This window comes from Sphaeramia orbicularis, chromosome 8, assembly GCF_902148855.1.
Source record: "Sphaeramia orbicularis chromosome 8, fSphaOr1.1, whole genome shotgun sequence".
In the NCBI taxonomy this organism is placed as follows: Eukaryota; Metazoa; Chordata; class Actinopteri; order Kurtiformes; family Apogonidae; genus Sphaeramia; species Sphaeramia orbicularis.
Window position 1 is genome coordinate 51,031,457 of NC_043964.1, and position 15,098 is coordinate 51,046,554.

The window sequence follows — 15,098 nt, forward strand, 5'->3', positions numbered from 1 at the left end:
TAGTCAACGCGCTAGTTTTTACATTTATTTAGTTTTTGTAAATATAAAGAAATATTTAAAAACTACCTTATAAAATAAAACAAAATAGACTAGAATAGAACAGAATAGAATAGAACAGAATAAAACAGAACAGAATAGAATAGAATAGAATAGAACAGAATAGAACAGAACAGAATAGAACAGAATAAAACAGAACAGAATAGAATAGAACAGAATAGAACAGAATAAAACAGAACAGAATAGAATAGAATAGAACAGAATAGAATAGAACAGAACAGAATAGAACAGAGAACAGAATAGAACAGAATAGAACAGAACAGAATAGAATAGAACAGAATAGAACAGAATAGAATAGAACAGAGAACAGAATAGAACAGAACAGAACAGAATAGAATAGAATAGAACAGAATAGAATAGAATAGAATAGAATAGAATAGAATAGAATAGAATAGAATAGAATAGAATAGAACAAAATAGAATAGAATGCAGGCCAATGTGTATACACTGAACCTCTTCTTGTTCCTGTGTTTAACATGTCATTGAAAAATAATCTGGTGATCCAGTAGATCAGGGCTGTCAAACTCATTTTAGTTCAGTTCCACATTCAGCCCAATATGATCTGAAGTGAGCCGGACTAGTAAAATAACAGTGAAAAAAGTAACATTACATAACAAAACTGTTTACATATAAAAAGTTTCCTGAACAACAACGTGAAATGTTTTAAGAAAACTAAGTGCATTTTTAACCACATTATTCCTCAGCTGATCATTTGCACATGTATGTTACAACTTACAGATCACAGTGGATCTACAAATACACTAAACATTTAATAACAGACAGAATATTGACAAAATGACACTTCTCTTAAGACATTTCAGGTTGTTCATATTGTTCAGATTATTCAGATTTTTGTGAAGGGATAGTTTGTAAATGTAAATATTTTCCTGTAATTTTACTTTTTTAAACTATAAGACAAAATATGGGGTTTCCATTATTTATAGGTTATTATGAAAGGATTTTACTGATATGATCCAAATGAGATCATATTGGTTTGTATGTGGGGCCTGAACTAAAATGATTTGTACATCCTTGATTGTTAATACCTTCAGTGTAATTTTTGCGTTTGGGTTCTTCTATGAAACTGGTCCTAAAAACAGGACATGGGGGATAAAAACCCAAACCAGACGTAGACTAATGTTATGAACCAAGTCTGGAAAAACTTTGGGTCTATTTAAAAAAACGAATATTTACTGAGATAAAAGAGAAACTATTTTTCAGATAAAACACATTTTTATATTATTTTTCATCCTACTATATAATCACGTTCTGTGTCTGTCCGATGTCCACTCGATGTGTGATCGATGTTGCAGCACAGGAGGGCGTACGGGTACAATGCCGCTAGTTATATTTAATATAAAAATCTGAATGTAACACGGTTAAAAGGACAAAAAAATTACACTATTATTTTTTTTAAATATCTTTTTATTTTCTCACAAGTACATTTTGGGAATTAAACTAATTATGCAAGGCAGAGAGTTTCACAAAAATGACCGCTGTAGCAAAATCATTTGTGATTTATACGTAATTGCGATTTATTTGTGATTTATATGTGGTTGTTTTAAAGTGTTGTTTTAAAGTGCCTTACAAATAAAGTTGGATTGGGATTGGATTGGATATGCGTTTAAATGGGCAGGTTCCACATGCAACACAAGTGGACACCATGGGTTACATACAAAACCTGGAATGAGACTGAGATTCATGAAAACCCACGTGTGGATCAGAAAAACCACTAGGATCGACACATTTAACACAGTGTCTTTATTTACAGTCTATATAAGACCATTTAAAGACATGTTTTCACATCTAATGCACTGACACCTAGGTACTTTTTCATGTCCCAATTTTGGTCCTATTTTGGCCCCAATATTTGATTAAAAATTCATTAATTTTGGGATAGCTCAGAGCAAGAGTATAATTTTTTCTGAGCTCATCATTAGGTCCATCCTGGGGGGAAATACATCTACATTTCTCTTTTGTTACTGGGTCTAAAAAACTGGAAAAGTGCCAGATACCAAAATAAACCCAGTTTCATAAAAGCATCCATTTCACAAATTCATCCCATGGACCGGTGTCCTGTCGAGCCACCCTCCCTGTCGAGTTGAGCTACCGAGCGCTAGTGAGCATGTGCATGCCCCTAAGCGTTTGCACAGTTTAAATGCCCATCGATTTGTGCTCCCCCAGGCAGAAGTGAGTCATATTTTGTAAGTATATTTCTTTAATAGTGCCTTTTGAGCAGTAAGCATGGAAGCCATTATGTGCACGAAAGACAGACGTAGAATATTGACGTTAGATGATAATAGCGTAAGGAAGTTCTCATTGTATGATATAGCGTTAAGTACGTGGGTCAGGTGGGTTTTAATGGCGTTTAGATTATTGTTTAAGTTAGTTCAACAGACGCCAATAATGGTAGCCTACCATTTAACTGACTACATCTGTTAACAGTTCCTGTAAGCAATTACACGTGCACAAAGGATAGACGTAGAATACTGAAGTGAGATGATAATAACATAAATAATGGTGTTTCTATAGTAGGAGCTTTATTTAATAGAAGTTATAAGCCTGTATAAATGTGTTACCTGTAGTGGGAGCTTTATTTGATAGAAGTTATAAGCCTGTCGAAATGAGCTTCCTCTACCCATATTCACATGAATAAATAAATACTGGTGTTTTTCTACAGTAGAAGCATTATTACCTCCGCCAAGGAGGTTCTGTTTTTTCCAGGGTTTGTTTGTTTGTTTGTTTGTTTGTTTGTCTGTCTGTTTGTTTGTCTGTCCGTTAGTGTGCAACATAACTCAAAAAGTTATGAACAGATTTGGATGAAATTTTCAGGGTTTGTTGGAAATGGGATAAGGAAGAAATGATTCAATTTTGGTGGTGATCGGGGGTGGGGGCCACTGATCAGCCTTGGCGGAGGTCTGCGCTCTCCGAGTGCTTCTAGTTTCATTTTCAAATAGGCGTGTCGAAACATAGGGTAGCATGTTCTGACGGGGTAGCGTCAATCGATAGACGTCGCTGTCGATATAAGCTACTGGTAGCTTACTTCGACGGAGCAGCTCAACTCGACAGAACACCAGATTGGACCCTTTGGCGGGCCGGTTTTGGCCCGCGGGCTGTACGTTTGACACCTGTGCACTAGATGCTAAAAGGCCAAGTTATGTAAGACTCTTGCTTTTGCCCGTGTTTCAGTTTGGATTAAACATTCTGGAACAAAAAAAAAGCCCAGAGGTTGTCAGATGGATCTTCTTCCTCCTTATCTCAGCCCTCCTTAATTCTCCTTTGGCAAATGTAAGCAGTGTCATCCTTCATAAGCATAAAGGCCTCCACTCATGCAAACCTGTGTACCTATTCTGTGTTCAAATAATGGCTGCTCTATTGTATGGAGCCAAAGGCCTCTCTCTAATAGCCTCCCATCATTTTCATGAATTAGAAGGATGGTATTTCAGCTATCCAAGATTGTTAATTCTTTCCAAACTTGCAATTAAAAAAAAAAGTGTCAAGTTGGGAAATGTGAGTTGGACTATGAATAATAAATAACGAAGGACAGACGTGCAAGTTCCATGCAATTATAAACTAAAATTACACACAAGTGCTTACTAATTTAACACAAATTATTCATTGTGTTATGAATACATCTATTATTAATAACAACGGAGAAGGGCATATGGGAGATAAAACACCACAGAATATTATTTCAGCCCTAGAAACCACTAATTCAACTCTATTAATTTTTAAGTCAAAACTATGGTATGGCTCTGTGGTGCGTTTTGATCATTTATACATAAGGCACTTGGACTCAATTTCTGCACACACTTAAAACTTTCCACTCCTCAGTGCAGTTCAGTCCAGTGCATTTGGTTTGGTTTGTGAACTTTGTTGCACTTTCTCAAAAAGGTGTTACTTCAGAGCCATTCTTACATATATCGTTAGCCTCATAGCATAACAGCCTCAGTATTAGCAGTAGTAGTTTATTCGGTCGTAAATTACTTTAAACAACAAAAAACGACATATCCATTTGTCGCATATACAATGTGACTGAAAGGGTTTAGGCTGAAGTTCAGACTTATTTGGCCTAATCCGATTTACATTTAACACAATGTTTCCACATGAACAGAGACAAACAAAAACATTTCAGTGTAATCATTGCTAAATATACAACAGAAGACACAAACGGACAAAAGTATGTGGACACGTTGAATTCAGATGTTTCTTTTCTAACAGGGGTCTGGGATACAAATAATAATGACTAATGGGCGTGGTCAAGGGCCTTCCACTACTGTTTGATTCATAACTGTTGAACCAGACAAGTTTAAGACAAATATTACACATAATTGTAAAGGTCTAAATGCCATCTTAAACAGACTCAAAGGGCAAAATTAAGTTTCAAATATTTTTAAATGAAAAATATCAAAAACTACTGCATCATGGATGGACAAAAAATGTACATCTATTTTTTGCAAGAATTACAAAGTACTCCAAAGTCAAGTTCCTCTGATTTTTTCATCCTCAAATGTATTCAGTGTAAACCTTAAACCCTCTATTTTACAGCCTAATAATTAGTTAGAGGAAAAAAATATTGTATCATACCTAAATAGAAAGAGTTTAGAAAAATGGCAGCGTCACGGATGGACAACAAAAGTAAATAGCAAAATAAATATTTTTAATTCAATTATCAGTATAATTTTTTTTTTTTTTTTTTACAATATTTACAACATACAAATAATAATATTATATTCATATGTATTTTGAAGAGATATATGCATTTATTAATTTTAAACACTGTTCAGAATATAATTTATAATATAATTTAGACATAATTAATATAATATTCAAATATCAATGTATTTGGAATAAATGTAGTTTATTTATAAGTGTTTATAAAATGAACCCAGAATGACAGCACAAAACAGTGTCACTTTCCAAACATTCACACTCATAAAAGTCCTCAAAGGTTTTTTCACTATTTTTTTTCCTTATTTCAAAATACATCTTCCTTCCTACATATACTTTTTTTTTTTTTTTTTTTTTTTTTTACAATATTTACAACATACAAATAATATTAACATTATATTCAAATGTATTTTGCATAGATATATGCATTTATTAATTTTAAACACTGTGTTTAGAATATAATTTCTAATATAATTTGGACATATTTAACATAATAGTCAAATATCAATGTATTTGGAATAAATGTAGTTTATTAATAAGAGTTTATAAAATGAACCCAGAATGACAGCACAAAACTGTGTCACTTTCCAAACTATCACACTCATAAAAGTCCTCAAATGTTTTTTCACTATTTTTTTCCTCATTTCAAAATACATTTTCCTTCCTACATATACTTTTTTTTTTTTTTTTTTTTTTTTTTTTACAATATTTATAACATACAAATAATAATATTATATTCAAATGTATTTTGAAGAGATATATGCATTTATTAATTTTAAACCCTGTTCAGAATATAATTTATAATATAATTTAGACATAATTAATCTAATAGTCAAATATCAATGTATTTGGAATAAATGTAGTTTATTAATAAGAGTCTATAAAATGAAACCAGAATGACAGCACAAAACTGTGTCACTTTCTAAACATTCACACTCATAAAAGTCCTCAAATGTTTTTTCACTATTTTTTTTCCCCTCATTTCAAAACACATCTTCCTTCCTACATATACTTTTTTTTTTTTTTTTTTTTTTACAATATTTACAACATACAAATAATATTAACTTCACATTCAAATGTATTTTGTGTAGATATATACATTTAGACCTAATTAATATAATAGTCAAATATCAATGTATTTGGAATAAAAGTAGTTTATTTATGAGAGTTTATAAAATGAAAACAGAATGACGGCACAAAACTGTCACTTTCCAAACCTTCACACTCAGAAAACTCCAAACACATTTTTTTTTCTCATTTCAAAATACATTTTCCTGAAAATATAAGTAATTACCTATCCATATATACAAGTTTGGTGTAGATTATTGTAATTAAATTTTTTTGACCAGATGTTAACCTTCTCTTGACTTCGCCCAAATGTCATGATAAAGTTTTATATTGGGATAAACATCATTGCATTAAACTTGTTATCTTAAATGTCATCATCTTTAATCACACCAGTTCATCTTGCTCATCTTGTGTGTCTTACCTGTCACTGTATGCAGCAGTTGTGGCAGCAGTAGGCTGGGCATATCTGTAGGCAGCGTAACCACCCTGCACACACATGAACACACAGCATTAAGTCCACAACACACTCGGATTCATCTGAAAACCCCACATGATACAGTCTAATAAACCTAACATGAGAACCACATATGCACTGATGACGTCTACATTTACAGAAAAATACATGAAACCAATAATCAGCCCCAGTTTATTAACGTGTTCCCAGTTCAGTGTTTGATCTGCAGTTCAGGCTAAATCAGTGTTTCTCAAACTGTGGGGTGGGCCCCCTAGGGGAGACATGAAGGCTTTCCAGGGGGGTCATGGGATCACTCCTGGGTGTTTTTTTCTTCAGGTTAGAATATGTATCAGGTGGAACTAATGTTGTAGCATTGGAACATCCTGGACTCAATTTAGGGATGAACACCAAACCAATCTACTGCCACGGTGATCTGTCACTAGACTAGACCAAGAGTTAAGGTTTGGACAATGGACAAGGACTGGACTGGAAAAGAAACATGTGCAATGGTTCTGTTTTTGCACAGTTTGTACTTTAAAGTTCTGAGATGTGCAATGGAAACGGGCTCACTGATCCGTTGATATTGGTCAAATGTTCATCTTTGTCACCAAAATTTGTTTGTTCTAAAAAAAGTAACTTTATTGTCATAGTTGTAAGATAATTGCCCATTTCCTATTTTTATTTGGACAAATATTGTCTGAGGGAGCAGTCTGGTTCAGTTTATTTATACTGTTCAAGCAAAAATCTGAGTTATTTTTCATTTGCACAACAAATTATTCAAGGAAAAGCAAAAAGTATTGTTACGATATTGATGTTTCTTTCAATAAAAGTTATAATTACAATGTTGTTGGGGTTGTGGAGATTTTTCGCCCTCCAAAGGGGGGCCCCACAGAGTAAGACTGAGAACCACTGAGTTAAATGTAAGAAAAAGTGACACTTGTGATGCTTTGGTTAAATAATAAGGATTTGTCATAAGATATACAGTAGCTCAACTGGCTTAGAGTCTGGTTTCGATATGTAAAGTGTCATGAGATAACTTTTGTTATGATTTGGCGCTATATAAATAAAATTTGACTGATTGATTGAATATGTGTATAAAATAATAACAGATGGCTACAAAAAAATAAAAACAAAAACAAACAAAGGGATTTTTAATGTGAGTGTAAAAGCACACACAATTAACAAATGTGAAAAAGCTCAGTGAGTGGATGCAGTAAGCCCTGCAAAGAATCCCACTGCGCTGAATTCAGCTTTTCATCTACGGCAGTGCACGGTTTCCTTGTGGAAGTTGAATTAATGTCCATTAAATGAATATCATATGTATTAGACGCCATTTGAAAGGAACCATGTTTTAATTTCTGTTTTGAACATGTGGCTGAAACAATCTAAACTACATCAGATACTTTTGCATTTGTGATCTCAAATGTTGGCATCTATGTTATAAAAGCCAAGTGGCTTCTGTGTGCATGTGTGTGTCTGGGGATTGACACTAAATCTGTACAGAGCTGACTGCTGTAGTTTGTCATGCTTATGTATTTTTTGTCAATGAACAGACTAGCGAAAACAGCAAGTTAATAAGACCAATATTTTGGGAGACATTAGTCATTCTGGAATACAGTCGCCTTACAATCATGTTGTTATGTCCAGAACGCTTTGGTGGTGACTGCTGGACAAATGCGGTACAACATGCACAAATACACAACAGCATAAAAACTACCACATCTAGAACCTGTGGATCCCCATGGGTCAACACACTAGTAGAATAGAATAGAATAGAATAGAATAGAATAGAATAGAATAGAATAGAATAGAATAGAATAGAATAGAATAGCATATTAGCCTGCATTCTATTCTATTCTATTCTATTTTATTTTATTCTATTCTACTAGTGTGTTGACCCATGTGAATAGAATAGGATAGGATAGAACAGAATAGCATATTAGCCTGCATTCTATTCTATTCTATTCTATTCTATTCTATTCTATTCTATTTTATTTTATTCTATTCTACTAGTGTGTTGACCCATGTGAATAGAATAGGATAGGATAGAACAGAATAGCATATTAGCCTGCATTCTATTCTATTCTATTCTATTCTATTCTATTCTATTCTATTCTATTCTATTCTATTTTATTTTATTCTATTCTACTAGTGTGTTGACCCATGTGAATAGAATAGGATAGGATAGAATAGAATAGCATATTAGCCTGCATTCTATTCTATTCTATTCTATTTTATTTTATTCTATTCTACTAGTGTGTTGACCCATGTGAATAGAATAGGATAGAATAGAATAGCATATTGGCCTGCATTCTATTCTATTCTATTCTATTCTATTCTATTCTATTCTATTCTATTCTATTCTATTCTATTCTATTCTATTCTATTTTATTTTATTCTATTCTACTAGTGTGTTGACCCATGTGAATAGAATAGGATAGGATAGAATAGAATAGAATAGCATATTAGCCTGCATTCTATTCTATTCTATTCTATTTTATTTTATTCTATTCTACTAGTGTGTTGACCCATGTGAATAGAATAGGATAGGATAGAATAGAATAGCATATTAGCCTGCATTCTATTCTATTCTATTCTATTCTATTTTATTTTATTCTATTCTACTAGTGTGTTGACCCATGTGAATAGAATAGGATAGGATAGAACAGAATAGCATATTAGCCTGCATTCTATTCTATTCTATTCTATTCTATTCTATTCTATTCTATTCTATTCTATTCTATTTTATTTTATTCTATTCTACTAGTGTGTTGACCCATGTGAATAGAATAGGATAGGATAGAACAGAATAGCATATTAGCCTGCATTCTATTCTATTCTATTCTATTCTATTCTATTCTATTCTATTTTATTTTATTCTATTCTACTAGTGTGTTGACCCATGTGAATAGAATAGGATAGGATAGAATAGAATAGCATATTAGCCTGCATTCTATTCTATTCTATTCTATTTTATTTTATTCTATTCTACTAGTGTGTTGACCCATGTGAATAGAATAGGATAGAATAGAATAGCATATTGGCCTGCATTCTATTCTATTCTATTCTATTCTATTCTATTCTATTCTATTCTATTTTATTTTATTCTATTCTACTAGTGTGTTGACCCATGTGAATAGAATAGGATAGGATAGAATAGAATAGAATAGCATATTAGCCTGCATTCTATTCTATTCTATTCTATTCTATTCTATTCTATTCTATTCTATTCTATTCTATTCTATTCTATTTTATTTTATTCTATTCTACTAGTGTGTTGACCCATGTGAATAGAATAGGACAGAATAGAATAGCATATTAGCCTGCATTCTATTCTATTCTATTCTATTCTATTCTATTCTATTCTATTCTATTCTATTCTATTCTGTTCTACTAGTGTGTTGACCCATGTGAGTAGAATATAATAGAACAGAATAGAATAGAATAGAATAGCATATTAGCCTGCATTCTATTCTATTCTATTCTATTCTATTCTATTCTATTCTATTCTATTCTATTCTATTCTATTCTACTAGTGTGTTGACCCATGTGAATAGAATAGAATAGAATAGAATAGAATAGAATAGAATAGAATAGAATAGAATAGAATAGAATAGAATAGAATGCAGGCTAATGTGTATACACTGATCCTCTTCTTGTTCCTGTGTTTAACATGTCATTGAAAAATAATCTGGTGATCCAGTAGATCAGGGCTGTCAAACTCATCTTAATTCAGGTTCCACATTCGGACCAATATGATCTCAAATGGGCCGGACTAGTAAAATAGTAACAGTGAAAAAAGTAACATTACATTATGAAAATGTTTACGTATACAAAGTTTCCTGAACAACAACCTGAAACGTCTTAAGAAAAATAAGTGCATTTTTAACCCTATTTTTTCTCAGTTGATCATTTACACATGTATGTTACAACTGACAGATCACAGTGGATCTACAAATACACTAAATACTGGACTAGTTTACATTATTTATTAGGTTTTGTAATTATAAAGAAGCGTTTAAAAACTAGCTTCGGGGTAGTAAATTAGTACTTCATTGAAGCTCATTAAAGCTTCATTTTCATATCTTAAATGGATCAACATGTGTCACCTGGTCTGTGAAGTCCACTGACAAACCTCCTGTTTCTTACTTGCTATTAACCCATGAAGACCCAGTGGTACTTTTGTAGCAGTTCCTAAAAGATTTTTTCCTTTCTCCATTTATTTTTCAAAATTTGTTGTAAAATCATCCTCTGTATTTTGTGTTTTTTTTTCAGTGAAAATCGGGTATTTTCCAAAATAAAATTGACTTATCATGCAGATGTTCATAAAAGCTTGGATTAAAGTTAAGGGTTATGACTTCAAACACAGAGAAAACTGAGGAAATAGTGACTTTTCTCAACAAAACATATCAATAACTGAACATAAACCTAGTGTGTCTATCCACTGTCATTGATCCAACTCCATGGGTTTTAATGGTGAATCAATGTTGTAGAAGATAACGGTGTTTCCATGGTAACTACGGAGCCTCTGAATGTCCAAATGGGTCATATCTGATGACCCTGAAAAGATGAAGAACTGTATTTTACACCAATTATTTACATGTATTGATAGGATTAGTGGATCAGCAGTTATTAAACATTTTTTATCAGTAGACGGTTTCGGTTAAAGGTGAATGTTTGGGTCTTTATGGGTTAAAATTCATCAATCAACCATTTATTATAAATAATGGATTTAAGTCAGAGACGTCGATCAGGTTGAAAATACAGATGGTTCTGTTTCATATCTGGGTGATTCTCTTCATGCACCATTTTATAAATGAGGATGAGGTTATTAATTAGACAAGTCATCGCAGATGGTGTAGGCACTTTACTGCAATGTTTCAAACCAAGAAAAAAAAAACCCAAAAAAAACAAAACCAGTGGTGCTTATGGACAAATGAAACACAGATTCCTTCTGTGTTACGCATCAGTTATTGTGACTGAACAGGAGGACTGGCTTTTACAGTTTCCACACTACATTTAGACGAATGTGCATCTGATTCCAGCCGTTCAGATGGTGATCGGTACGTGTAGACTTTCAGGGGCAATTGTGGGCCCCATGAAAAATTAATGTTGGGCCCTTCATAAAATAAGAGTATCTGTAAATGTGTTGTGTGTGTGTGTGTGTGTGTGTGTGTCGGGGGGGGGGGGTGAACCCAGGACAACCCAGGAAAAAAATGTTAGAGGGCAAATTAAAAAAAACAAAACAGGAAAAAATTCAGTTGAAAAAAAAAAAAAAAAAAAAAAACAGGAAAACATTTTAGTGGGAAAAAAAGGAAAAAAAATAGTGGGGTGTGGGGCCAGGAAAAAAAAAACAGGAAAATAATTTAGTGGGGGTTAAAAACAAGAAAAAAATTTAGTAGGGAAAAAAAACCAAGAAAAAAAATTAATGGGAAAAAAAACCCAGGAGAAAAATTTAGTGGGCAAAAAAAAAAGGAAAAAAAATTAGTTTAAAAAAAAAAACAGGAAAAAAATTTAGTTGAAAAAAAAAAAAACACGAAAAAATTTTAGTGGGAAAAAAAATGAAAAAAAATAGTGGGGTGTGGGGGACAGGAAAAAAAACAGGAAAATAATTTAGTCGGGGAAAAAACAAGAAAAAAATTTAGTAGGGAAAAAACCCAGGAAAAAAAATTAATGGAAAAAAAAAACCCAGGAAAAAAATTTAGTGGGGAAAAAAAAAACAGGGAAAAATTTAGTTGAAAAAAAAAAAAAAAAAAAAAAAAAGGGAAAAAAATTTAGTGGGAAAAAAAAAACAGGGAAAAAAACAGTGGGGTGTGAGGGCAGGAAAACAAATTGATGGGGGGGGGCAGGAAAATAATTTAGTGTGGGGAAAAAAAGGAAAAAAAATTAGTAGGGAAAAAAACAGGAAAAAAATTATTGGGGAAAAAAAAAACAGGAAAAAAATAGCTGGGTGGGGGGCAGGAAAAAAATTGGTGGGGGGAAAAAAACCCAGGAAAAAAATTTAGTGGGAAAAAAAAAACAGGAAAAATATTTACTGGGCAAAAAAAGAGAAAAAGACTGGAAAAAATTTAGTGGGGGGGCAACCAGGAAAATAATTTTGTGAAAAAAACAAAAACTGAAAAAAAATTTAGTGGGAAAAACAAAAAAAAAAACAGGAAAAATACCTTTTCACTTCTAACCTATAACCACTGGGCCCCCTGGGAATGCTGGGCCCCATGAATCTGTCATGTCCACCCCGCCGCCCCCCCCGCCTCAGTCTACTTTTAAACCATCCATATTCTATGATCCTGTACATATGACTGGAACCTCACCCTGAACACCGGTTCTACAGCAGTTCAGGTGAAAGTCCTCACACATTCCTCCTTTAATTCATCATAAAACCAAAGCCATTTTTCTGTGTTCTGGGCTCTGTGACAAGTTCAGCACTTCTCCCATCATTTCACCTTCCACCCTTCCATGCTCTATGACTGAGACAGTGCGTCTGTCTTGACATGTGAGATGTATTATTACCACTATAAACTGTGGAGGCGAGTAAGTGATACTTAGAGCGTGTGACGACGGGCCGTGGCAGGAAGATGAACAGGTTGGCCTGTGTTAGTCACCAGCCACTGGAGTCTGTCACTCCTTACTGAGTGACTAATGGACACCCTACAGCTTTGTGTGCATCAGTGTGTGTACGTCTGTGTGTGTGTCAACATATATATAACTTACATTATAGGGACATTTGTTGACAGTCACTTATGAGGACTTTAAAAACAAGTCAGGGAAAAAAAAAAGTCTTTGTGAAGGAATAAATGTTCCACCAGCATTTATACCTAATGTGGTAAATTCAGCCCACTACAAAATACATATTCACTTACATGTTTCTATCAGTGGAAATAGAATTAATTTATCTTGCAACAGAAGTGAAACTCCAGTGAAATGACTTTTTTTTTCTGCCAAATGTTCATATTAAAAGCTACTAGACAGTTGGTTAAATGCATGGTGTGAAATGTTTTATTACAACCATTTTCAATTAAGTTTCCTACAAAATATTCAAGCAAATTTTATCTTCCGTACTGCCGAACTTCTGCCTGTCAGTATTCTTTGAAATATCGTGGACCAAATCTGTGGAATAATCTACGACCTGGACTTCAATTGATATCTTCTTTATCATTGTTTAAAAAGCATCTGAAAAGGACTTTAATTCATGAAAAAAATGTAAGGCTGTGTATCATTTGATTTGTATTTGATGATTTGTAATGTGATTTGCATTTTTATTGTTTTTACTGTAGTTTATTAATTCAGTTATATTGTATTTTTAATTCTTTTTTTCTTGTGTATTGTTCATTTCTGGGGAGGTATTCATATAAGCCTCTCCTGCACAATGATGCTACTTGTTTGAATGTTGTTGTTTTTGGTGTTTGATGATGTGCAAATAAATAAATAAATAAATAAATAAATAAATAAATAAGGGGTGGGAAGTTAACGCGTTATTACCGCGTTAACGCATTCATTAAATAACGCCGACAATTTTTTTTATCTCACGTTAACGCCGTTTTATTATTGTTCTGCCTTTCAAGCAAGTCTTAGTTGATTTATACATATGGACTCTTATTTTGCAACTCATGCTTTTATTTTGCCGGTCCACACACCGGTGCTGTGTGTATGTGCAGCTGAGAGGAGAAAACCGGCGAACTTTACAAGTAATGCTGATGTTAATTTGTTTATGCTAGCAGTCGGGGATGGGTTGCTAATTCTTTCTGCAGGCTCATGTTAAGTTTATGTAAATTCATTGGCTGTGTTTAGGTCTCATATGTCAGCCTTTGAACTAACCTTTACTCATTTACAATGTGAGTGTTGTATTAGCAGTCATTTTATCTCGATGCTAACTTGAATGGGAAAATCCATAGACATGCTAACGATTAGCATTTACAGTTTAATTAAAGATTTACAACGTCTTTTTATTCAGCAACAAAGGCTCACATCAGAGATATTTGATACTATTCATTCTTACAACAACTGAACATAAAATACTCACAGGCAAACGTTTTTGGGGCCATACAAACAAGAGTGAAAGAAACATGTCTGTTAGTTCTATGTCCGAACTGACTACGGTAACACGGAAAGGACAAAACATACGTTAGTGCAACTTATTCTGACCACTTCAGGGCCCCTTTTGCTTGCTTTGAACAACTGAACATCACATAGTAATGGGTTTATTACCTCCGCCAAGGAGGTTATGTTTTTGCCAGGGTTTGTTTGTTTGTTTGTCTGTCTGTTTGTCTGTCCGTTAGTGTGCAACCTAACTCAAAAAGTTATGGACAGATTTTGATGAAATTTTCAGGGTTTGTTGGAAATGGGATAAGGAAGAAATGATTCAATTTTGGTGGTGATCAGGGGTGGGGGGGCCCATTTCCAACAAACCCTGAAAATTTCATCAAAATCTGTCCATAACTTTTTGAGTTATGTTGCACACTAATGGACAGACAAACAAACAGACAAACAAACAAACAAACCCTGGCAAAAACATAACCTCCTTGGTGTGGGGGGACCCACGGGGGGGGCCACTGATCAGCCTTGGCGGAGGTCTGCGCTCTCCGAGTGCTTCTAGTTAGTATTAGTACTGATTAGTGGGCTTAAGACTCCTGCCAATCACTCACAACTGTAAATACACTGGTGGGGACATACACATGTGTAAAAGTAGTGGTTTTTTCCATGGACATTTTCATTTTAAATGTCTTCAGATGGTGGGGTTGAGAAGGACACAGTTGTTTGGAAGCACTGACGTGCAATTATTTTTTATCACCGGAGTACTTCCAGTCTGGAATATCACTGAAAGGCAATACATGCTGTTGATGCGTCCCCC

The 15,098-nt window shown here is 33.6% G+C and overlaps 1 protein-coding gene across 6 annotated transcripts in view; it reads right to left on the reverse strand.

Moving 5' to 3' along the window:
• Positions 1-15,098, reverse strand: part of rbfox1 (RNA binding fox-1 homolog 1) — a 268,652-nt gene that overhangs the window by 29,772 nt on the left and 223,782 nt on the right. For all 6 annotated transcript variants that reach the window (XR_003936026.1, XM_030140969.1, XM_030140968.1 and 3 more), the window contains one exon: positions 6,218-6,282. Coding sequence is in view for 5 of the 6 variants with exons in the window: in XM_030140969.1 (XP_029996829.1) it covers positions 6,218-6,282 (65 nt within the window). In the remaining variant the exon portion in view is untranslated. The remainder of the gene's footprint in view (positions 1-6,217; positions 6,283-15,098) is intronic.